Source organism: Vipera ursinii (genome assembly GCF_947247035.1).
Source record: "Vipera ursinii genome assembly, chromosome: 13".
Lineage (NCBI taxonomy): Eukaryota > Metazoa > Chordata > Lepidosauria > Squamata > Viperidae > Vipera > Vipera ursinii.
In genome coordinates this window covers 14,844,479-14,870,334 of record NC_139526.1, presented here as the reverse complement: position 1 = coordinate 14,870,334, position 25,856 = coordinate 14,844,479, and the positions used below count along the sequence as shown (strand labels likewise).

Genomic DNA, 25,856 nt, shown 5'->3' with positions numbered 1-25,856 from the left:
CAAGTAAGACGTGTTATTTTATTTTATTTTTTTAAAAAAAACATACCCCAGGGTAAGAGGCATAATTCATAGCACACTGGACTCCAAAGCTTTTACAAGCTGCCTTCTCGAATCTGGTGCGCTGCACAAGCTGGATTGGGGAAGGCTGCGAGCAATGAAAATAAATGCACACCTACGCACACATACACACATCACGCACACACATACAGAGGGATCGGATGTCCTCCCCGAAACCCCCAATGCAACAGACAGAAAACTGACAGACATTTGCACCATTATTATTTTTTTTAAAAAAAAAAACTGCTTTATATACAGTTTACAAGATATGGCCTTTCTGCTATAAATTAATACTGCACGCTTTTGCGATTCTATTTGAAAGCAAGAGTTGATTTTTTTTACCACCCCCCCTTTAAACTCCCCACCCCCTTTTTTTTTTTAGAAAAAATAACTGCAGATAATTTCCCCCCTCCCCCTTCCAAGAAATAAATTCAGTGTCACATTAAAGCCAAAAAATTTAGGGCGTCCTGCCTGCCTGATGCAGCTGTGGGTGAAACGTCCATTTGCGTACAAGATGCAATTGAGGATTGGCGTGAGCGAGCGTGGATTCCTTAACGGTTTACGGGCAAAGGGATCGCTACATGCTTTCCAGCCAATGTGTTTCTCCAGTTTTGTAGGCAGTGATGTGAAAAAAAGCCACCAATTTTTTTTTTGGGGGGGGGGATTTGTTTTAGGGTGTAAAAGAAGTCACGTTTGCTGTGGTGAAAACTTCCCAGTCCTTGATTACTGGAGTAATGTGTATTTGTCAAATTTGACAGGACTGACTTTCTTAGGAACTTCACATGATTTGGGGGGTGGGGGGGGTGGGTTGTCCATCCACCCTGGCCACCTACTCTGCGGAGGATAGAAATCCACAAATGCCTTTGCTGTTGTTGTTTTTTTGCAGATAGCGTCCTAATGCTAGCTCAAGGCTGTTTTGTCAGAGACAGCTAAGACCAGGGGGGTCTTCAGACTTGACCCTTTTATGACTCGTGGACTTCAACTCCCAGAATTCCTTAGCCAGGCGCTGGCCGAGGAATTCTGGGAGTTGAAGTCCACAAATCATAAAAGGGCCAAGTTTGAAGACCCCTGGCTGAGACGCTTCCCGGATTAAAATGTTCGACAAGGCCTGCTTGTAGGGTACGTAGCTGAGCTGGTTCCCCACCTTTTCTTAGGCATTTCCAAAAGGAAACTAAAACTAGGATTGGGGGGGGGGGAAATGACTCGCTTGCTTTCTTGAGACACATCCCGATTAAAAATAGTTCCAGAGTTGGGTTTTCCCCACTATTCATCTTACAGAAGTGGGGCAAGAGGGAATGGGAACAGGCTGATAAATCTTCTCTTCTTCACGAATTCTCTAGCTCGGGGGGGGGGGGGGTTGTCTCCAAACGTGGCCACTTTTAAGACTTGCGAACTTCAATTCCCAGAATTCTTCAGCCAGCCGCGCTTGCAACTTTTAACTTGGCCACTTTTAAAGACTTGCGAACTTCAACTCCCAGAATTCATCAGCCAGCCGCGCCTGCAACTTTGAACTTGGCCACTTTTAAGACTTGCGAACTTCAATTCCCAGAATTCTTCAGCCAGCCGCGCCTGCAACTTTTGACTTGGCCACTTGTAAGACTTGCGAACTTCAACTCCCAGAATTCTTCAGCCAGCCGCGCTTGCAATTTGTAACTTGGCCACTTCTAAAGACTTGCGAACTTCAACTCCCAGAATTCTTCAGCCAGCCGCGCTTGCAACTTTTGACTTGGCCACTTTTGAGACTTGCGGACTTCAACTCCCAAAATTCCCTGGCTGGGGAATTCTGGGAGTTGGAAGTCCACAAGTCTTAAAAGTAGGCAAATTTGGAGACCCCCCCACCCCGATCTAAGCAATCCTATCCTGTGCCCTGCCGGGGATGGGAAAAGATTAATAAAAAGAGAATAAGAGTCCACCTCTGATTAAGAGGTGGGCGGAGGCTAGAATTCAGCCCCGGATGCGAGGAGCAGCAAGCAGAGCCAACTGTGGGTATAAAGGAGAAGGATGAGGGGGTTGGTCTTCCCAAAAATTCTGAACGGGCGCCTGCAACAGATGATGCGCAACACCGAGGTTGTGGAGCGTCCGTGCGGTGAACCCCAGTGACATCACGTCACGGCTCTGAAGCAGGCTAGCCTGTGCCTTTAAAAACGCAACTCCATATGCAGAGGTTGCTTAGGCAGATGTTTTTAATCTCAGGAGCTCAAGAGGAGAAGGGGGGGGCTACTGCCCAACCTGGCCATGGGACTGACTACCTACAACCGGATCGGGTCACTGTGGAGAACTCGTCGCCACAAGTTCTAAAGTGAAGAAGTGTGAACTGCTGACCGCTAGCGGCGCAATTTCAGCGCGGGGGGGGGAGAGAAAGACATGAAAATAACGGCGTAAACTCCAAAGCAGCACCAAGGCCTCATTTCCCTCCAACGTAAACCAAGAAAAGACTCACATCTGCAGACAAACCTACGAAAGGGGGAGGGGGGCAGACGGAAAACCCTAACCTCCGCCTGTGTGCAAAATCTGTTTTGTGCTGTTGCTCGGCCGCTGGAGGGGGGGGAGCCCTTATCCTCCCCCTAAACGTTAGCCCTAGCTCTTGACCTGCAAAAAAGGTGACCTGCTCTTGACCTGCAAAAAAGGTGACCGGCCCCTGTTTGCCACCGTTATTTAAAACCAACAGTAATTTTTTTTTTGTTAAAAAAACCGACGGGCACTTACAGAACTTTTGTGTTCTGTCGGCAGAGGTAAAAATGCCTCCCAGAGCCGCTGCTAGCTCCTGGCAAAGGTCAAGATGCTTGACCTGACAAACCAAACAAGGACCTAATTTTACAAAGCCATTAAAATAAAATAAAATAAAATAAAATAAAATAAAATAAAATAAAATAAAATAAAATAAAATAATAAAATAAAATAAAATATAAAATAAAATAAAATAATAAAATAAGTAAAATAAAATAAAATAATAAAATAAAATAAAATAACAACCCACACACATTAAAACTTGGCCCATTTGCGAAGGGGGGAGGAATTCTTCTCCCGACTGAATGGACGGACCATACGCTCCAATTACGAAAGGAAAAAACTCAAGTCGCCTCTTCCGGTTTAGAAAAGCAATCCGTCATCCAGAAACACAGAGAAGGGCGAGCAAACCAGGCCTTGCAAGGGATCCCCTTTAGCTGTCCCCAAGATAGGACCCTCAGCGTAGCACCCAGAGTGCCGGTGCCCCCCCACCTCCTTTGGCACCAGGTGCTCTACCACAGGGGTGTCAAACGTGCCACCTCACGCATTGGAACTTCCCCCCCCATTGCCGGAGCTGGGGTGGGCACGGTTTCGGCGCAACGCATCCCAGCGGTTTTGACACCCTTGCTCCACCACGCCCCTTTACACCTTTTTTCAATGTCGAACTGAACAAAACTTAATATGGATGCAAACCGCCGATGGGAGAGATGGATTCCACATTGGCCCTTTTTGGAGAACAACTGGTGGCAGCGGGGCCCTGGCCCGGTATTTTTTAGGGAGTCGAAAATACCGCCCTGAACAAAAGGGGATTGCCTGAAAGGGGAGTTGAGAAGATGGTGTGAAGCCATCCGGTACGATGGGTCAAGCCAACCGTGGCGGTCGTTTCCTTCAACCAATCTAGAGTGGCTTTTCTAAAAATCGACATCATTGTTTTAACTGAGAATCCTTTGGTCTGCATGGCTTTGTCGGTTTGTTTGCACAAATAGGGAAAGTCCTTAAGCAAATCCTTCCGCCAGGAGAATTTGCCTGCAGGCAGTGAGTAGGAGGGCCTCCACTTTTGGGCTAAGATGATCAGAGGCAGGATTTCTAAAGACAGGGCAGCTGCATCCTCCAGCACGACAGGTTTGTAAATGTTGCTTAGCGTGCTTTGGGAGAAGTGTGTGGCCAGCCCGAGACGGCTGTGAGCCCGGTTTTGGTTTTAGCGGGCCGAACGGCAGAGTATCAGACGTAAAACCGAGGAGGCAGGCTGGTATCTGGGTATTAGTGATGCAATTCTCCAAGAAAGAGAGAAAGAACCCTGAAAATAGATAGGCCGTTAAGAAAAAAATGGCATCATCCAATAATCACCTTGTTCTTTTGAGAAAAAAAAGCAACAGAAGAGTTCAAACTTTCAAAGTGAAAAAGAAAAAGAAAAGCCTTGGGCTTGCTTTACCGTAGCTTTTAGGCGAGGTTTGGGGTCTACTCATATCAAGAGATGCTTGTGGCAGATTATCTGGGCCAAAACCCTCCACGATGTAAAGACCAAGCTCTCAAACAGAGGAGAGACTATTGACGCTGTTTAAATTATGCATTAAATTTCTTAGGTCAAAATTCCCATTTGCTGGGGGTCAGAGCTTTCAAGAATAAGACATGATTTCATCTTTGATCGTTAAGATTCAAATAAAGTACCCTAAGGAGGAGGAGGAGGAGGAGAAGCCGGAGGAAGAGGAAGAGGAGGACCAACCCTCTTAGCTTAATTTAAAATTGCACCTAGGAAGGGATGGAGTTGTTGATATCTATCACAAAAACCTGTCAAAAGCAGGGGCTGCTACAGCAAATGAGGTATACTGAAGACTTTCCCAACAATGCAGCCTTTGAAGAAATGGCCTTTCTCTTTCTTTTTCTCTTTCTCTCTTTCCTTTCCTTCCTTCCTTCCTTCCTTCCTTCCTTCCTTCCTTCCTTCCTTCCTTCCTTCCTTCCGCCTTTGCAAGCCCTAGTGTTGCACACACCACAGTGTTTCACTTGTGTCGGTCGGCATGTATGCATATGTGCGTGCTTGTGTGTAAATACACAGACATAGACATTCGGTGTACTGCATCATACATATAAATACACACGCGCACACACACACACGCACAAACACACACACATATACATACATATGGAAGAATTTCTCAGCCCCATATGGAGGTTCCTAGCATGTTCCAAAAGTCACCGGGAGGCGGCAACAATTAGCAAGGGTGGTGAGCAGACGGATCCTCGTAACAGATTCCCCCCCCCCAAAAAATTGTCTTTTGATCTACAGGCTTCAGGATGCAGCTAATAACGTGAGACTGATTTCTTGTGGTGTGTGTCTGTGTGTGTGAGGGGATGCAGCGTGGGGACGGGGGGGGGAGCGAAGGGAAGGCTTGATGGCAAATGCTTCTTGCCTATCATAGAAGGAAGATGCTAAACCTCTGAAGGTTGGGTGAGGCCCAGCCCCACCCTTGGCGAACGCCCGGTCAACCAAAGTGCATAAATACTTTTGAGACTTGTCAGATATTTCGAAAGGGGTAACAGTACGGTGATGCGGAGGGACGGGGGGGGGGACACCAAAAACCAAAAAAAACCCAAAAAGCAAAAAACCAAAAAAAAAAGAGGAGATAATGCTGTTGAGTGCAGGAAAAAAAAAAAGAGGACTTCTTCCATGCGAGGTCCGATCACAGTGCACACCTGGCTGCGTCCAGATGCCGAAGAGATGAGTGGCGGTTGTTTGGTTTTGGTGATGGAGACAGACGCTCCGTTAAAAAGGAATAATTATAATAATAAAAGTTTGGTTGTTTTTTTTTTTAAAAAAATAATAATAATAATAATCCAAAGTGCATAGTGAGAAGAGAGAAACCTCCTCGTTCTGGTAAGACTGCGACGGCCTGACACCAGCCTTCTCCCGCGGATGTGCCGGGCGTCCTACTCTCCTTCATGACCGTACCCCGGAAAAAAACACACGGGCGGTCGTCAGCCCGGTAAACACACTTTGCCGGCAAACAGAAGTCCCACTATCGTAAAGAAAATTGATAAAACAAAGAGTACGTAAGATGAGCCCACCACGGTGTTATTCGGAAGTTTATAGGGTTGACCTCCCACTTCGTTGATGTAAAATCCTATGGGGAATATTAAGGCTGCCATACAGAAAAGGATCACTGGAAGAGGGAAGAAAAAAGAAGAGAGAGAGAGAGAGAGAGAGAGAGAGAGAGAGAGAGAGAGAGAAAACAAGAACAACAGATTAGTGGAGAAAGTTGTACGGATGGCTGCAACTGCAGGTAGTTCTCAATTTGCAAACTTCATTTAATGGCCGTTCGAAGTTACAATACCATCGGGGGAAAAAGCGCTATTAACTTAGCCGCCGTCGTGATGTGCTTAACAACTGTTGCAAGGAAGGTCATAAAACGGGGCAAAAAACCCCAACCCTGTTTTCTGTTTAGCGACAGGAATTTTGGGCCTAACTGTGGTTGTTAAGTCATTCATTCATTTAGTGACGGTCTGGAAGTTGCGATGGCACTGGGGGGGGGGGGAAGAGCGTACGGCCATTTTTCATGCTTAACAACCACTGCAGCATCCCCACGGTTATGTGATCAAGATTCAGATGCTTGGGACTCGTATTTATGATGATCTGGGACACGTGATCCCTTTTTGCGACCTTCCGACAAGCAAAGTCAATGGGGGGGGGGGGGAGCCAGATTCTCTTTACAACCATATTATAACTTAACTGTGGCGAGAAAGGTCATAAAATGGGGCCCTTAACAAATGTCTTGCTCAGCAACAGACATTTAGTGGTCGTAAGTTGAGAACTACCTACATTTCTTTTTAAAAAATTTTCTTTTACAATAAAGGCCGGTGTTTTTTCTTCAACATTAGCAGCTCTAAGGTGTCGGGACTTCAAACTTCCCAAACGGACTTGTTTAGCAACGGAAATTCTGGTCCCCCGTTGTGGCCATAAAAGAAGCCAGGCTGAGGGGAAAGGGAGAGGTTTCCAAGCTGAGCCAGGCTGGCTCAGGAATTCTGGGAGTTGAAGTCCACGAGTCAGAAAAGAGCCAAGGTTGCCTACCCCTGGCCTAGGCCTCTTTATGACTCGTGGACTTCAACTCCCAGAATTCCTGAGCCAGCCACGCTGAGGGGAAAGGGAGAGGTTTCCAAACTGAGCCATGCCGGCTCAGGAATTCTGGGAGTTGAAGTCCACGAGTCAGAAAAGAGCCAAGGTTGCCTACCCCTGGCCTAGGCCTCTTTATGACTCGTGGACTTCAACTCCCAGAATTCCTGAGCCAGCCACGCTGAGGGGAAAGGGAGAGGTTTCCAAACTGAGCCAGGCTGGCTCAGGAATTCTGGGAGTTGAAGTCCACGAGTCAGAAAAGAGCCAAGGTTGCCTACCCCTGGCCTAGGCCTCTTTATGACTCGTGGACTTCAACTCCCAGAATTCCTGAGCCAGCCACGCTGAGGGGAAAGGGAGAGGTTTCCAAACTGAGCCATGCCGGCTCAGGAATTCTGGGAGTTGAAGTCCACACGAGTCATCAAAGAGCCAAAGGTTGCCTACCCCTGGGCTTGGTCAGTGTGGCCAGGAAGGTTATAAAGTGGGGCAAAGCTCCTTTAACAACGGTCTCGCTTAGCAGACGGTGGTTGTTAAGTCGAGGACTGCCTGTAATTGGGAAGGCCCTGAAGGAGGCAAAACAACACGTTCGCCCCCATCCAGTCTCTTCTGTTTCCAGAAGGAATGTCTGCAGGACGCAGGGCGCCCGCAGCGAAGTCTGTAATCCTGAGCGCCGACAATAATCCAGGGCCTTTGAGTTTTGAGTCCTGTTGCTGTGGGGGGAAGACTGTGTCTCTGCAGGCTTTGGGGACAAAGGGAAGGAGCTGGGGGCTTTCTGAACGGGCCCAGGGTTTGGGAAAACAAGGGAGAGATGAGCCTGGGATGGATTTGACTCTTCCCAAACGCAGCCTGCCCTCTGTGGTCTCCCGAGCGGAGGGCAAAGAGACTTACTTCCAGTGAATGCTATCCAGCGCGCGTATTTCGTGGCTTCCCTTCGCCAGTGGGAAGCCACCAGCAAGCCACAGGTGACCGTCAGTGAAATGATCCCCATGATGATGAAAAAGAGCGTCGTGATCCACTCGGGGGGCAGCCGTGGAGGAATGCAGGTCCTGTCACGTCCATGAATGGTTTGACACTGTCGCACAAGGCCAACGGTGAGAGCACCTGAAACGACACACACAAGAGGGGAAGAGGACGGGGCTGTCCGTTAACAGACGCTCTGGGGAGCCGGTGGCCTACCCAACATTGGCCTGCTTTGGCTTCCTCCATCTTCTGGAACCAGAAGGCAAGAAGAAGAGACCTCACCCCGCGGCTGCTTTGGGTGAGCTCAGAGCTCACGGCTGAGATGGCCATTCCATTCCACATTGCTTGTATTGTATTGTATTGTATTGTATTGTATTGTATTGTATTGTATTGTATTGTATTGTACTGTACTCTACTCTACTCTACTCTACTCCCATTTCTATTCTATCCCTATTCCTGTACAGGTAATTCTCGACTTATGACCACAATGGGCCCAAACTTTCTGTTGCTAAGCGAGACAGTGGCTAAGTGAGTTTTGGCCCCTTTGATCACCCTTCTTGCCACACTTCTTAAGTGAATCACTGCAACTGTTTGGTTAATTGAATCTGGCTTCCCCATTTGTTGTCAGAAAATTGTCAAAGACGATCACATGGTCCCGGGACGCTGGAACCGTCATAAATATGAGCCAGCTGCCAAGCATCTGAATTTTCATCACGTGACCCTGGGGAATGCTACAATGGTCATAAGGGTGAAAAACGGTCATAGGTCACTTTTTTCAGGGCTGTTGCAACTTTGAAGGGCCACTAAATGAATGGTTGTGAGTCGAGGGTACACCTGCAGGTGTATTTCATATTATACCTGGAGTGTGTGTGTGTGTGTGTGTGTGTGTGTGTGTATGTGTACACACACACACACACACAATGCTTTTTTTGTAAAAGAAAAAGCCTACCCTACAAGGTTCAATCCAAAAAAGGTGTCGGAAGTCCATTCTGGGTGTTCTATGACAAAAAAAGCCAGCCATACACACACACACACACACAAATATATTTACACACACACACACACACACACACATATACACACACAGATAGATTAGATAAGATAGATAGATAGATAGATAGATAGATAGATAGATAGATATAGATATAGATATAGATATAGATATATAGATATAGATATATAGATATAAATAATTGGCTTAAGCATACAAACACCCAAACCCTGAGCCAGATGGCTGGTTGGGTCACTTTAAGGACAAAGGGCTTCTTAGCTTAAGCGGCTGAAGCCAAACCGGTCCCATCTTAAGTAGTAAGATGTACGTAGCCATATGTGGAGCATATGAAATATTTAAATAGTTTGGAAAGAAAGAGAGAGGCTTCTTGGAATTATTTGCGAATGGAAAGAGAGCTGAGCTTTATGCTCTGAGGTTTTTCCAGAACGGAAACTATTTCAACTCCCCAGAGCGAAGACACTGACCGACAGAACCACTGGCTGGTGTTTCCTTGGCGAGGACCAAGTTGGGGAGAAAGCCAACAAACTCCTTGAGGCTTGGTCTCCCAAGTTGGAGGGACGGAGAACTTTCTGACTCACCTCCACGGCCAGCTGGCCGAAAACTGTCTCCTTCTACTGGGCTGGTGCTAGGAACATCTGCTAAGCATCAGAAGCCAAAGAAGAAGAATAGCAAATCAACAGGAAGAACGGTCCTGGGAAAGTGATGAAGGACCCGCCTACATCAGTTTGGAGACCTATCAAGTGAGCTCATCTTTGGATGGTTGAAACCGTGTCGTTCCTCTGGCACTAATATCAAAAGAGAGCATCAAAGTGCTTTCGGGATTTTCCCCCCCCCCCCTCCACATCCCTGCCAAGTTTGCAACTACTGGTCTCTTATCCAAGTTCTAACCATCAACAAACTTTAACCCGAGGAGGTCCAGCCTCGGCCATCTTTAAGACTTGTGGATTTCAAGTCCCAGAATTCCCCAGCCAGCCACGCCTGGTTCAAGAACAGCAGAAGGCAGAATCTGAAGACGAGCTATGAACAAATGGTGAATGTGTAATTGCAAAAATGTACGAGCTTTTAGGGAAATTTGAAACGGAAGAAGTGAACAAGGAAGAAGAACGTATGACTTGCTCGCTTTCGAATGACAATAAATATTCATTAAGTTCCCAGTCAGCATTGGATAACACAACAGTGTAAAACATTCTAAACCACACGGCATAAAAGAATAGAAATAACTAGTATCATGAAATATGAAAGCTAACACGAGATTTAAAAGAGGTAGATTCTCTCTCTCTCTCTCTACACACACATCAGAATTAACAGAGATGTACACTAACAAATATACTTTTTTTTTTTTAAAAAAAGAACCCCACTGCTGGTCAAAAGCACCGAAAACTATGCGTTTCCAGAGGGAGAATTCACTTCTCTTAGCCTCTTGTCACTCATCCTCAAATTAACCTACAGAACAGAATAGAATTAGCAGTTGTGTTCCAAGATAACATGCCCGTTTAAGGAAGCGCATTGAAATTTAAATTCAATGGAACTAAACACAAACACACACACACACACACCCATTAACCTTTTAAAAATCTGATGATTCGGATTTCAAAAAAGTGAAGTTTTAAAATAGACTTCTCTCCGCGCTGCTTTTAACACAATGGAATGCAAAGCTCTCCGGATTTTACGATGACCTATATCCCTTTGGTGGTTGTATTTTGTTTTAACACCAAGGGTGCATCTTCGGAGGAAACAAACTGGCAGCTGCTGAAAGGAACCCTTGTACAAGCTCCCTGGGAAAACACAACGAAGCCTTTGTCCAAGCCCGGCATACCACAACAGGGGACCTGGTTGAAGCCGAAGGGGGCTTTCACCCAGCACAGAAAGTTTCATGAAACGCCAGCTCCATTGCCCACGTGGCCAAATCATTGGGGGCATATGTGTTGTACAGCACTGAAGAAAGACTGGCCAGTCGCAACGGGCCCATTGTGCCTCGGAACCGCAAAAGCCAGTAAGTGGGGCACACGCGTGTGCACGCACAGATGTGTCAAGAAAATCCAGAGAGCTTTGACTAGAGCAGGCCTCTCCGAACTTGGCAACTTGAAGACTTGTGGACTTCGACTCCCAGAATTCCCCAGCCAGCATTTCTAATGCTTCTGGTCTTTATCCGAGAGCAGCAGAGCCAGGAACTGCAACGACCACACAGCCGTTCGGATGCTGAGCAGGGAGTTATATTTAGCATCCCACCCAGATGGAAAGTGTTTCCATGCTATGAGAACACTTCAAGAGAGATCCATAGCTCTCAAAACGGCAGAGGAAGCCTGACCGTTGGAACTTCAAATCCAGTCATAAGTCAAAGTCCCCTTTTTCGGGTCAACTGTAACTTTGAACGGTCACTAAGCAACCGGTCGCAAGTTAATTGTAGTTAATTTGTAGTAGTTAATTTGTTCAGATTCTAGCATTGTATTTTAAGAAAGAAAGAAAGAAAGAAAGAAAGAAAGAAAGAAAGAAAGAAAGAAAGAAAGAAAGAAAAAGAAAAACAGAAAGAAAGAAAGAAAGAAAGAAAGAAAGAAAGGAGGAAGGAAGGAAGGCAGAGAAAGAAAGAAAGAAAGAAAGAAAGAAAGAAAGAAAGAAAGAAAGAAAGAAAGAGAAAGAAAGAAAAAGAAAGAAAAACAGAAAGAAAGAAAGGAAGAAGGAAGGAAGGCAGAGAAAGAAAGAAAGAAAGAAAGAAAGAAAGAAAGAGGAAGGAAGGAAGGAAGGAAGGAAAAAGAAAGAAAGAAAAAGAAAGAAAAAAAAACAGAAAGAAAGAAAGGAGGAAGGAAGGAAGGCAGAGAAAGAAAGAAAGAAAGAAAGAAAGAAAGAAAGAAGAAAGAAAGAAAGAAAAAGAAAGAAAGAAAAAGAAAGAAAAACAGAAAGAAAGAAAGGAGGAAGGAAGGAAGCAGAGAAAGAAAGAAAGAAAGAAAGAAAGAAAGAAAGAAAGAAAGAGGAAGGGAGGGAGAGAGAGAGAAAGAAAGAAAGAAAGAGGAAGGAAGGAAGGAAGGGAGAAAGAAAGAAAGAAAGAAAGAAAGAAAGAAAGAAAGAAAGAAAGAAAGAAAACACACACTGTCCCTTTTGTGTAGATACGTATCTGAATTTCTTTTGATCTCCTGTGACACTAAATTGCATTTAGTGTAGCTTAACCAGTTGAACAACTGAAGGAAGATCAAATACGTTTCTATCTCTGGAGTCCCTACGGCACTTAACAGTCTTAGCTCCTTTTACAGCAATGGTGATCAGGGTTCAACCTTTTGGGCAACCCAGCAAATAATAAAAGCCAAGGCAGGGGGGGGGCGGGGGAGGAGAGAGCAAGCTGCCTGGGTCGTCTGAGCAATTTCTTTTTTCTTTTTACGCTGCAAGAGAAACCTCTAACGTTTGCAGGAGCTTACATCAGCCCGCTTTGGTGAGAACAGGTGCTGTCTGCGTATAAATAGCGGCTTGCTCATTCTCACGCATACGTGCCTGTAGACAGACAGACAGACAGACAGACACACACACACACACTGGTGTCCCCATCAGAATCGGGAGGGGAAACATCAAAGCTTTGTCTGGGGGAAGAAGAAGAAAAAAAAAAGGATTGTCCTGCTCTGAAATTACAGCATAGCTCTAAAGACCTATATCCGGAAACAAGAGGGAATTTTTATCTCACTAGCATCAGCAAGGGTGTGTGTACGGTTGTGTAAAGCAGCAGTCAGATCGAGAATAAATCTCTTTGGCAAAGAGAAAAGCTAGCCGGGTTTTAAGGTAGCCAGGATTGGATGGACAAGATTTGTTTCCCTCCCTACTGATACAGCTAAGTTGACTTAATTGCTGGCCCAGTTTTGGAAGACTCCCTTTACCCAAGAAATCAAAGTGCTTAGCTGTAAGATACAGCAGGAGGTCTGGCTGATACCACTATGAATTCAATATTTAAGCCTGATTAGATGCAAGAGATACCTAGTATAACAAGCAAGCTAACAATAATAAATTATGTTTCCCAACTCTGGTATTACTTAACCTTGGTTTATCCATTTACTGATTATGTGCCCTGAAGACACTTTAGCCTCCTAGAGACCACACAGATTTTCTCCACAACAATCTACCAAGTCGCCCTCAGCATCATTTGACTATATTTTTTACACTGATCCAAAAACAGACAAGTCCAGATTGAATGCAATCTATGAACTCAACCAAAGAGAGAGGGGGGAGAGGGAAGGGAGAGGGAGGGGGGAGAGAGAGGAGGGAGAAAGAGAAAGGGAGAGAGAGGGAGAGGGGAGAGGGAAAGAGAGAGGGAGAGAAAGAGAGGGAGAGAGAGAGGAGAGAGGGAGGGAGAGAGAAGAAAAAGGGAGAGAGAGGGAGAGGGGAGAAAGAGAGAGGGAAAGAGGGAGAGAGGAGAAAGGGAGAGAAGAGAAAGGGAGAGGGAGAGGGGAGAAAGAGAGGGAAAGAGGGACAGAGGAGAGAGAGAGAGAAAAGAGAAAGGGAGAGAGAGGGAGAGGGGAGAAAGAGAGAGGGAAAGAGGGAGAGAGAGGGAGAGAGAGAAGAGAAAGGGAGAGAGAGGGAGAGGGGAGAGAGGGAAAGAGAGAGGGAAAGAGAGGGAGAGAGAAAAGAGAAAGGGAGAGAGAGGGAGAGATCCTAGAATTTAGAAACATGCTCAAAACAGCATGCACATTTCCATATTTCTGCATTGAGTCCCTGTTGCTCTGTTTCTGAAAACAGCTAAATTAAACCATTTAAAAATACTACAAGCATGCCAACACATAATTGCAAAGATCGAGCTAATTTGGGAGTGAATGTCAGTTTACAGATTGAAAGCTATTAAGAAGAGATTGGGAGCTGAAATGGAATTTTATTGGATGCCATTTGGGGGTCTCGGAACACAGCTTTCTCGCAGCTCTCTTCCACTTCCATTTGCTGGCAAACTAAAGCTTTCTTATTATAATAAAAACATCTGTTGCTAATATTTCTTCTGGCTGTATTTGGTGGGATTTTTTTTCCTCCCTCCCGTCTTAAATTTTAGCAGAACAACAAACTACTGGACGCGAACTGGCATCAACAAGAACCGCTTAGCAGGGCTTTGCTCAAGGAATTTAAAAAGGGCTTAGAAAAGGCGAAAGTGTGCAAAAGGTGGGCGGCACCCCTATATTGTCCCCGATCGTAAATTGAACGTACCCAAAAGAGGTAAGGGAAGCAAACAATCTACACATTTGCAACCACAAGTGAGCACAATATTTCCCTCGCTAAGCAAAAGAGTTCAGTAAGTTGCAACACATTTTGTGATTTATTTTTGGTGTGTGATTTATTTTGCAGCCGTTTAAGGGAGTCGTACGGCTGTTAAGTAACTCTGGCCTCCCTCATTGACTTTGCTTGCTGGAAGCCGGGAAGCTGGGAAGGTCGCAAATGATGGTGACACAACCCTGGGGTAACACAACCTTCCAAGTGGATGGATTTTGATCAGGTGACGAATGGGGATGCGGCAACGATCGTTAAGTGTGAGAATTGACAAAGCAGTCAGAAGGCACTTTTTTCCAGCCGTGTCGTAACTTTGAGCCACCACTCAAGGGAAGGGCCGCTAAGTCGAGGACTGCCTTTATCCGCACAAGGAGAAACGGTATTCCCACTTGACGGCATGAAGCTAACTTCCTTTTTCAATGGGATTTAGACTCCGCTCTCAAGGCATTCAAACTTTCAACAGATACTTAAGGCAAAAAAATATACACCTGGAAGACGACAGGCAGCGAAATGGCATCTACAAACCCCTTGCAGACAAGCTGAAGTCTGTCCAGCTGGACTTCGGTGTACCTGAATTAATTCCTGCGGAAACATTCTGGCTTATCAAAAGAAGACAGAAGGCATTAAACAAAGAAGGAACAGAAAACACGCTTGTGAGTGTCCTATAAGGGAACGGAGACTATCGCTCTCCAGATGTTTGGGATTACTGTCAGCCTGGCCACCGGCAATGGATTGATTGTGAGTTGGGAGTTTGCTCCTCAGAGTCCCAGCAAATCAATGTTCATTTCTTGGAACTCAAAAGTACATTTTTCGGACCATAAGACACACCGGACCATAAGATGCACCCAGTTTTTGGAGCAGGAAAACAAGAAAAAATAATTATTTCTCCTTCTCTCTCTCTCTCCCTCCCTCTCCCATTGTTTGTTCCTTCCTTCCTTCCTTCCTTCCTTCCTTCCTTCCTTCCCTCCCTCTTTGTCCTTCCCTCTCTGCATTAGAGCAGTACCCGCGGAGGCGGCCCTGCAGCCTGGCTTTCTCTTGCAGAAAGCAAGCTGAAACGGAGTGAGGGAGATTGCCAGAAATGCGAATCGGCCGATCTCGCGCTCCTGCAAACTCCCTCGCTCGGTTTCAGCTTCCCTTGCTACAAGAGAAAGCAGGCTGAAACGAGGCAGATTGCAGCAGCGCGAGATCAGCCGATCGCATTCCTGGCAATCTCCCTCGCTTCGTTTCAGCCTGCTTTCTCTTGTAGCAAGAGAAGCTGAAACCGAGCGAGGGAGAGTGCAGGAGCGTGAGATCGGCGTTTCTCAGCACGTGCCAATTCGTGCTCCTGACAATCTCCCTTGCTTTCCACTTGCAGAGGTTGGGGCTGGCCATACGGATCACCTTCGGACCATAAGACGCACCCTCGTTTTCCCCCCCACTTTTGGGGGGAAAAAGTGCATCTTATGGTCCGAAAAATATGGTAACCACCACACAAGCTTAAACTGATCAGGAGAGAAGTAGGAGCAGATGCCGAGAGAACCAAGCATGAGGATGGTCCTTGACCTCCTAGATCCTGACTCGGATCTAAGAACAGCTTATGGCAAGAACAAACATCCTTGAGGACACACAAGCGCAAAAAAGGGAATTAAAAGATGGAGGAAGGAGACCACCGAGCAAAGAATAACGTTCAAGGAGGATACAGCTGAAGGATCTACTTGGAAGAGCCTGAATAGGTCGAGAGTTTTCGTGTCTAAGTGTAAAACCAACACGCTCAAGTGGACGCTGTTAACAGATTAACAACACGCTGTGTGTGAACGCGGAGAGACACAGAGCCCGGCCCATCTGCTGGTATGTCAGCTACTGCCAGAAGCATGTACTGATGACGATTTATTTTGGGCCAACAACAAAGCCAAGGAGGTGGCTTCATTTGACAGTTTGATCTAGAGATGGAAGACCACGAACAGGGTTACTGAGAAGACAAGGAGTGAGAAACGTCGGCAAATGTTGAGCCATTCCGGTTATAGAAAAAAGATTCAAGGGCTCCATAAAGATAAGATGCTGCGTATTTGCCATATGCCAAGAGTCAACCACAAGGCCTGCTCTGACGGTATCCCACGTGCTAATAATTTCCATTGGACTCCATCTGCACACGATTTCTGCAGCCATTGTTCCGCTGAATACCCGGGAGGATACAGCTGTTTCTGCCTTTGTTGGCAACAGAGATAAATAAGCACAATGGGAATTTGAAGATGTTACTATGGTGGTCTTCTTCAAAATCCTCTCCTGCTCTCATAACTGGGGGAAAACCTGGGAGAACAAAATAGCTGAACCAGATAAAAGTCTAGTTGAGAGCCACAGAGAAACGACACCTGTCCTGGATGCGCTCCGCAGCACATGTCCTGGATATGGATGTACGCAGAAAATTGTCTTCAAGCGGTCATCTAGTTCTTATGCCCCGCAAAAAGCCAACACTTTCTGAACTTTTAATGCGTGACCAACCATCCCCTTCCTTTTCTACACCTAGTTGTAGAGACGATCACACAGTTTCCTGGATCAATTTCCTGTGGCATCCGAACGCCTACAAATTGCTGTAAATAAACCAAGGCTCAGATCCTGATTTACAGGCAATATTTAAAATCATTGCGATCCTCTCTTGGATATCGAGAGTGTCCTTTACGGCCGGATGGAGGAGAGGGAAAACGAGAGAAAGGGTCCTTGGTGTTCTCTGAGCTTGGTTGTTTTCTTGCAGATGATTTATTACTCAAATAGGTAAGAAGATGGGTGCTAGACTCCATTGGTACCACAAAAAGAGAGGACTCAGAAGTCGGTGTGGCGAAGACTCGTTGGTTGAAGGTGCCTGTAATATCTGACTATTTCTATCTTTTTTTTTAAATCTATCACCAAATTGGCCAAGTCGTGGCTATTCTACGCCTTCCCAAACAATATAAGATTATAGAAGTTTCTTTCATTTCTTCACATCCTTGGGCTATTTTTTTTCCTTCTTTTTCTGGTCCAGAGCCTGTACTTTCTTCCGATCTTCTAAACTTGCTCGTTATAGCTTCTCTTTTTTTAGTAATGCAGGAATGGATGCTGCTAGTTCCTTGGTTGCGAGATATTAATCGATTTTGTGCATTTTTCATCTTCACGCCGGTAAGCGCCTGAGCTGAAGACCAACCTGGACACACAGAGGAAGAGAGATGAAAGCAAAACTTATGGTGAAAAATTGTTTTTCTCAGACGCCAGCGGGCGCGTGGACAAACGAATGCACTGCGCTGAAAACGTACGTGTTGTAACATTGGTGCAAAATTACTGCCTTTTAGGTGAGCATCTGCATGGAGCAACCTGGAAGCCGTTAAGCAATCACCAGGGATAATCCTTTATTTGACAATTACAATAATCTGGCTTGGAAATTACGTAAGCGGGACTGTTACCAGATCTGAAATTAAAATAAGGCACCGTTTTGGAGGTAGTAACGGAGAAGCACTCCTAGTTGTTATTCCGGAAGGAGACAACTGGATGCCCTCCGGCTGCCACAAGGGCCTAATTTATCTAGGGAGATTATGATTAACCTCAACGGGAGGCCACGAAATCTCGATACAAATTCGCAAATTAGGAGGCGTGTTCCACCCACCAACGCGCCACGCGGAATGACACCAAAGGGAACCAAAATATATAGGAAAGCAAACATGGCACAGTCATAAGAAAAGGGTGCCATTCAAAAGAGCTCACCTATTTCTTTCGAAGATGTCCAAGGTTGGCATGCGTGGCTGAAGCATCCTGGTGAAGTTGGGAAATTCCAGAGGAGAGGGAAGATCTTCAGGGCCTCTTTTTCTTGGATAGTTCTGCATTCCGCAAGCCAAAAGCCGCCCGTTTTCATGGACGTTGGCCAGAGAATAGGGCCCTATTTTTTTTTGACTCAGTTATTAGCAATATCTGTCAGGCGTGAAGGATCAGGTCCAAATAAACTCCTTTATCGCTAATCGTGCCTATAGACAGGAATCGTCTCAACTAACGTTTAGCATCTGCTTGGAGTTAGATAAGGGTCCATGGCATGGAAGAGGGGTTAGACTTAGTTCACTTATGGCTAACGGTATGTAGAGATTCTAGGCTGAGCCTTCTTTTAACTCTGCCCCCAGGTTCTGCCCACAATATCATAGGAAAATCCTCCCCAAACACTTTTATTATAATTTGAGCATCCATAATAAATCGAGCACATTGAACACATTATGTCAACTAAGTCATTCCATTCGATCTACTGCCATTTTATCAGGTTCCATCAAGTTGGTGTTGATCCTGAAGTAACGGTGATTGGTAAGGGTCAACGCCACATTGATTTCCGGCATGCTCTAACTTGACCATTTAGGTCCCCAACAAAGCACTGGTTCCAAGAGTAATTGATTGCTAATTATATGCAACTGTCTATAGGTGATACTTCAATAAGTATTTACTGTTTTTAGTGGGCATATATTTAATTCTTTTTTAACTTTTGTAACTTTGTATTTTTTATTCTTGCCCTGTTCACCGCCCTGAGTCCTTCGGGAGAAGGGCGGTATATAAATATTATTAAATAAATAAAATAAAATAAGTGTAATAAGCCCTCTTGGGTTCAGTGCCTGCTCAATCACTGGATGATGTGGAATAAATAAGATGGAGCAGAACACTGCTGTTGGGCAGGAAACTGATTTATTTATTTATTTTATTTATTTATTTTAATTCCATTTATATCCCGCCCTTCTCCGAAGACTCAGGGCGGCTTACAAGCTTAGCAGTAGCCTTCATTCTATGTATATGCCTGCTTATTAGGGCTTTCACACACCCCCAAGCGGCATTATTACAAAGTCAGCTTAATTGCCCCCAACAATCTGGGTCCTCATTTTACCTACCTGGGAAGGATGGAAGGCTGAGTCAACCTTGAGCCTGGTGGGATGCGAACCTGCACTAATTGCAGGCGGCTGGGGTTACTTAAGGAGGCATTAGCCCACTGCTCCACCAAGGCTCTTGAATTAATCCCTTGATCAAGGAGAGAGGTAATTTATTTAATATAAACGGAAAAGTGTCATGGTCTCCTATAGAGGGTTTGTCACCAACTCTATTGCCCACCACAGATGGGGACTGCAGCCAAGAAATTAAAAGGCGCTTGCTCCTGGGGAGGAAAGCCATGGCAAATCTAGACAGCACACTAAAAAGCAGAGACATCATCCTGCCAACAAAAGTGCGTATACCCTGACTGCTCTTTAGAAGGCCAGATCCTGAAGCTAAAACTCAAATACTTTGGCCACCTAATGAGAAGGAAGGACTCGCTGGAGAAGAGCCGAATGCTGGGAAAGGTTGAGGGCAGGAGAAGAAGGGGACAACGGAGAATGAAATGGCTGGATGGAGTCACTGAAGCAGGAGGCGTGAGCTTAAATGGACTCCAGCAGATGGTAGAGGACAGGAAGGCCTGGAGGAACGTTGTCCGTAGGGTCGCGGTGGGTCAGACACAACTTCGCAACCAACTAACAACATTGCCCAAGGTAGAGATTGATACAGCAGACTTAACTGTATGGCATCCACATTTTTTTTAACCACCATAGTTAATTTTCCTTAATTTATACTGCTGCCAGGAAACTAGGAATTGAGACCTAATCAACACAGCACAAGTTAATTAAAAGCTCAACTCTTGCCTTCAAGGAATGCAAGTGCAGTAAAGGAAAACCCGCTCCACAACTGACAATTTTGCAGCTTGCGATGCAGAGGTCAACAGGGAGAAATCAACAAGAGAAAACCTATGTGTGCTGTCCCTCTCATGCACAGACACACAGACACACTTCAGGCAAAGGGAAATCCACAAGAATATGAGAGCCTGCTCTGAAACCAACCGTAGCAAGAGTGCCGGAATCTAAGGAGGAATGAGAAGAAAGTCAAAAGTGGAAGGTGATCTATGTTTCTTTCCCCAGTCAAAAATAAAACAAAGTATTGTTTTGATTAATCCAGTTCACCTGGGCTCAACCAGTCTGGCCGTGAAGGCGTTGGGGATTCCGAACGTTTAAGATAGGACCATTGGGTTGGCGTCATCAAGCCGATATTGGCTCCTTCTGCATCAGACTCCATTAAGTGATTTATAGTAAGATCTGAAAAGCATTTCCAGATCTTCTCAAGACTTGGGACAATCAATCACCCCACCCTCGTTCTGCCAACAACACAACTAAACAATGCCTGCTGATGATATATCATTTTCCTTATGGGGTGTGCAATTGAGCCTGCCCTGCCTTGCTCTGCCCTGCTCCTCACCCCATAAGTCAGTGAATAGGGAATGTTCTTTGCAGAAAGCAATTAGGAGAGATCACTTTAATTGGGAGGAGGAGGAGCAGGAGGAGAGAAGGAGGGAGGAAGGGGGAGGAGAAGGAAAGAACCCACTAATGAAATAAGGGATAGAGGAGGCATGACATTAAATTGCACTTATTTCTGTTATTACTGCATTTTCTCCAGATGTTGAAGGGGAAATTATACCGTTATCCTATGGCCGGATAGACCAATTTCCGTACAAGCCTGCGTAAAGATTTACCAAGACCAAGAGGACCCAGGAATAGAATAGAGAATAGAACAGAAATAAAGAATAGAGTAGAACAGAACAGAATAAGAATACTAATAAGAATAGAATAGAACTGGAAGGGACCTTGAAGGTTAAGTGAATAGAATAGAATAGAATAGAATAGAATAGAATAGAATAGAATAGAATAGAATAGAATAGAATAGAATAGAAATAATGAAGTGGAATGGAGTGGAGTGGGGAATAGAATGGAATAGAATAGAGTGGAGTGGAATGGAATAGAAGAGAATGGAATGGAATGGAATGGAATAGAATAGAATAAATGCAATGGAGAATGGAATAGAATAGAACAGAATAGAATAGATGTAATGGAATAGAACAGAATAGAATAGAATAGAGAATAGAATGGAATGGAATGGAATGGAATGGAATGGAATGGAATGGAATGGAATAGAATAGAATAGAATAGAATAGAATAGAATAGAATAGAATAGAATAGAATAGAATAGAATAGAATAGAATAGAATAGAATCTGGAAGGGACCTTGGAGGTCTTCTAGTCCAGCCCCGTGCTCAAGCAGGAGAACCAGTCCTTGAGACCCACCAGCCAAAGAAATCAAAATAAACTCTTTTGGCAGTGTTAGACGTCACTTTGGGCTCACCCAGAAGACACAAGATCAAGACAATCTTACAAAAGTGGCAGAGGTGGACCCCACCCCCTCAATCAAGATAAGAGCAATTATTGCAGAACCAAAACAGAGGAGACAACTATGTAACTTTTACCAATTCATCTCTGCAAAAACAAAACAAAACAATAAAAAAACGCCTTGCTTAATTTTGATATGGTGATGAGCCAGGAAATGAAAATATAAGACAATCAGAAGTAAAACAGCAGAGAGATATCAGGATTACACTTAACTTGCTATATTAAATGAAGTTTATTGCATGTCGACTGGCTGAACTCTACCGCATTAATGAAGTCTAATGCTGGTTGATGTACCCTCTGGCACTGCAATTTAAATACTTATTTCAAATAGACTCATTACACACTTACACACACACACACACACACACACAATCACTTATATTTGCCAAAGACACACCCACAAATCAAAAGTCCTGCAGAACATCCAAGCCTCTTCTCTCGGCAGCTATTATCGCATTTACTAAACAAGCAGCGCTGCAGTTTGAATTGTGTGGCACAGGAATAAATCAATTCCTTGAACAGCCTCTCCCATCACAACACACAAAGCCTCAGTGCAATGAAGAGAACAAGCCCTTCTTTTCCTCGAGAAACACAGGTACACACGTGCTCCGAGAATGACCAACCACTGAAGAAAAAAAAAAACGAGGTTGGTTGTTTCTATCCCTTGCATTTAAAAACTCACTCTTTATTTTCTTTTTATCGCTTTGCATACGTTTTTTTAAAAAAAATCCCATTTATATCCCATCCTTCTCTGAAGACTCAGGGCGGCTTACAATTAAGCACAAATCAATGTGCTTAGCAATAGCCTTCATTCTATGTATATGCCTGCTTATTAGGGCTTTTTGGGGGCCTCCCAAGCAGCATTATTACAAAGTCAGCTTAATTGCCCCCAACAATCTGGGTCCTCATTTTACCTACCTCGGAAGGATGGAAGGCTGAGTCAACCTTGAGCCTGGTGGGATGCGAACCTGCACTATTTGCAGGCAGCTGATGTTACTTAAGGATGCATTAGCCCACTGCGCCACCAAGGCACTTCTGGGTGTTATGATATGCAACAAGTGCTTCTTGAAGCTGGCAAGTTTAATTCAGCGTGGCTCTTTGGGGAACTCTGGGAGCTTTAGATTAAGGTCGATCCCGGGGTCCAAATTTACTCTCTGACCTCTGCATTTCTTTTTGGTCTGCACTTCAGCAGCAAGAAAACCTCATTTGCTCCTCATTCTCCTGCTGTGTGCGCGCCCACACGGACACACCACTGAATCCCAGGCAAAATAGGGAGCTTGGAAGGCTGCAAAATGAGCAATAAAGAACAGAAAAGATTTATTGCTCTTACTTTTTGGGATGTTAATTCCAAGTCATTTTTCCCCACTTGTTTGCTGTTCTTCCTTCCTAAACAACTAGCTGGAATGTACTTTGCTGACCGAAAACAGCTTGTTTTTTTCACCTGAAGTGAACCAAGCACACAAACTCCTTCCCTTGTTGCTTTTAAAATTAGGTATTTATAAACACGATGCATGTGCCCCCAGAGGTCATACTGCCTTCTTATTGGCAGCCTCTGCATAAGACACTTAGCCTGATGGATAAAGAATAAAGCCATTTTCAAAGTTTGGTTTACGGATCAGTGTACAATATGATTCGAACACATTGACTCTATGCAAATAAATCACATAAACACTAAACAAAGTTGAAACTAAGTTTATTACGTTTTGCCAATGCAGCTGTTATACCTGAAATGGATTGAGGTCAGGGGTCTTCAAACCTGGTCCTTTTGTGACTTGTGGACCTCAACTCCCAGAATTCCTCAGGCAGCCACAGTTTATCTGATGAGGTCCACTGCTAATTTCCTAAAATAATTCTGCTTTTTCCATTTGCCTGCAAGTTTTCTAAGCCATGCCACATTAGGACTAGACATTCATTTCTCAAGCTTATAATTTCGAAACAACAAACGTTACGAAGAAGGAAAAATAGAAGTAAACTAGTTCACCATTCTTTCAATAATGTCACCCATATATCATCATGCACAAAGTATACTTTACTACTTATGAAACCTAGTATTCCAAAGCGTTTACTATTAGTACAAGACCATCAATCAACATTAGCTGATGATTTATTTGTATCCCCATTTATTCTTTCTACAAATAATTCAAGGTGGTGAAGATATCCAACACACCTTCCTCGTCCTATTTTCCCCACAACCATCACCATCCTGTGAAGGTGAATTGGGCTGAGGTGGGAGGGGGGGGGAGACTGGCTCAAGGTCACCTAGCCGGATTTCATGGCTAAGGCAAAACTAGAACTCACAGTCTCCCACTTTCCATCCTAGTGCCTTAAGCACTAGACCAGGGATCTTCAAATTTGGCCCTTTTATGACTTGTGGACTTCAACTCCCAGAATTCCTCAGACAGCATGCCTGGCTGAGGAATTCTGGGAGTTGAAGTCCACAGGTCATCAAAGGGCCAAGTTTGAAGACCCCTGAGACCATACTGACTTCAATTGTTGGTCAATGGGCTACAGCAATTAATGGTAGGTCACACATTACTTGCACCCGTCAACATGGAGACCAAATTCCTTACTAGTTCCTCATAACTTGCACCCGTGTAGTACTTTTTATTCCCTTCTATCCCAGATTTACAGCAGAGGCGGGGAAATTTCACCCTGCTCCAAAAATTGCTGATCTACATGGTGGCTGATGGAAATGGATCAAATCCAGCAACTGAAGATTCTCCACTTCTAACAAGCAGGTTTGGGGATGGTAAAAGGAAAGAAATATTTTTTCCTCTCTCCCCAAACTTCTTCAGAGGAAGGGCGGTGTTGCACCTGAGGGTTTAGTTGACTGACCATTGTCTAGACCAGAGGTCCCCAACCTTTGGGACACCAGAGACCGGTTCCATGGAGAGAGGTTTTTCCACGGACCGGAGGGGGAATAGGTTTGCATGCTGCTTGCATCCCGCAGATGGGGCTTCACTGTTTGTGCGGACCGGTTTCTTGCATGTTGAGGACCAGTACCGGCCCACAGACCGGGGGTTGGGGACCCCTGGTCTAGACAACAGATACAACAGATTCCAGCCTTGCCTCCAGAAGTTGTGGGTGCTCCATCACTGGAGGGTTTAAGAAGAGATTAGAACAGGGGTAGGCCACCTTGGCTCTTTTATGACTCGTGGACTTCAACTCCCAGAATTCCTGAGCCAGCCACGCTGAGGGGAAAGGGAGAGGTTTCCAAGCTGAGCCATGCCAGCTCAGGAATTCTGGGAGTTGAAGTCCACGAGTCACGAAGGGGGCCACGTTTCCCTCACGGCTGGCTCAGGAATTCTGGGAGTTGAAGTCCACAGGTCATGAAGGGGCCATAGTTCCCCCATGCTGGCTTGGGAATTCTGGGAATTGAAGTCCACGAGTCATGAAGGGGCCAAAGTTCCCCCATGCTGGCTCGGGAATTCTGGGAGTTGAAGTCCACGAGTCATGAAGGGGCCAAAGTTCCCCCATTTTGGCTCAGGAATTCTGGGAGTTGAAGTCCACGAGTCATAAAAGAGCCAAGGTTGCCTACCCCTGGGTTAGACCATCATTTGTCCGAACGGTATACGGCAGTGGTCTCCGAACTTGGCCCTTTGATGACTTTGTGGACTTCAACTCCCAGAATTCCTCAGCCAGGCGTGCCTGGCTGAGGAATTCTGGGAGTTGAAGTCCACAAGTCACAAAAGGGCCCAGCTTTGAAGAGCCCCTGGACTTATACAAAAAAAACCCACCTTGGGAAGAAAAGCCTGGCAGGGCTGGACTCTGTCCTTCCTTCCTCTCCTTCCCAGCTTCTCTCTCGACCCTCCCCACCAAAAAAACTCCACCTGTCCCCCCTCCCAAAGGCCTTCAGTCCGAAGGTCCACCAGAGCCAGCCCCCCCCCTACCTTTCCCAGCAGCCCGAATCTGAAAAGTGGCGAGTCTCTCCGCTGCCTGGACCCCCTCCGCGACCCCCACATTTCCCCCCTCCCGCAAAAGCCACCTCCGACCCCCCCACGACCACCACCACACACACGCTGGGGATTTTGGGGGGTGGTCGTCCCCGAGGGGGGGGTGGTAGGCGGGATGGAGGGGCTGCGGCAGAGCCACGAGCCGCCCGGCGCCGTCCTTTCCACCCGGGGTGGGTGGGGGGGGGCTTGGCTTCTCCCGCCCTTCCCCAGCCCGCCCCTCCCGCCCCACCGGCCGAGCCACCCACCCGCGGACTCGCCGGTGTTGATCCAGTCCGGGTTGGCCAGGCTGGCGATGGCGAAGATGTCGGCGGCCAGAAAGAGGCATCCTGAGATGATGGTCAATTTGTCCATGTCCTCCGGCTCCGGCCCGGCTTCCCACAGGCGGGGCCCGGGCCGGGGGCTCCTCACAGCCGCGGCTCCATGGCTCGGCGCGGCCTCCGACCCTTCGCGCCGCCGCCGCCTGGCCTGGCCTGAGCGGGCCCGCGGCCGCCCGCTCCCCGTCCCTCCCCGCCGTCCTCAGGTAGCCGCTGCGCAGGGGCGGCCCCTCCCCGCCGCCGCCGCCGCCGCCGGGCCCCGACTCGGGACGGCGCCGGAAGCAAAACCCGA

General features: G+C 45.9%; 1 protein-coding gene across 1 annotated transcript; it reads right to left on the bottom strand.

Annotated features, from left to right (window-relative positions):
• On the bottom strand, positions 1-25,856 carry MOSMO (modulator of smoothened). The gene is made up of 3 exons (XM_083372879.1): positions 25,496-25,856; positions 7,775-7,987; positions 1-5,942 (listed from the first exon to the last, which is right to left on the bottom strand). The coding sequence occupies exons 1-3, from the start codon at positions 25,599-25,601 to the stop codon at positions 5,758-5,760; spliced, it is 504 nt and encodes a 167-aa protein (XP_083229005.1). The 5' UTR covers positions 25,602-25,856; the 3' UTR covers positions 1-5,757.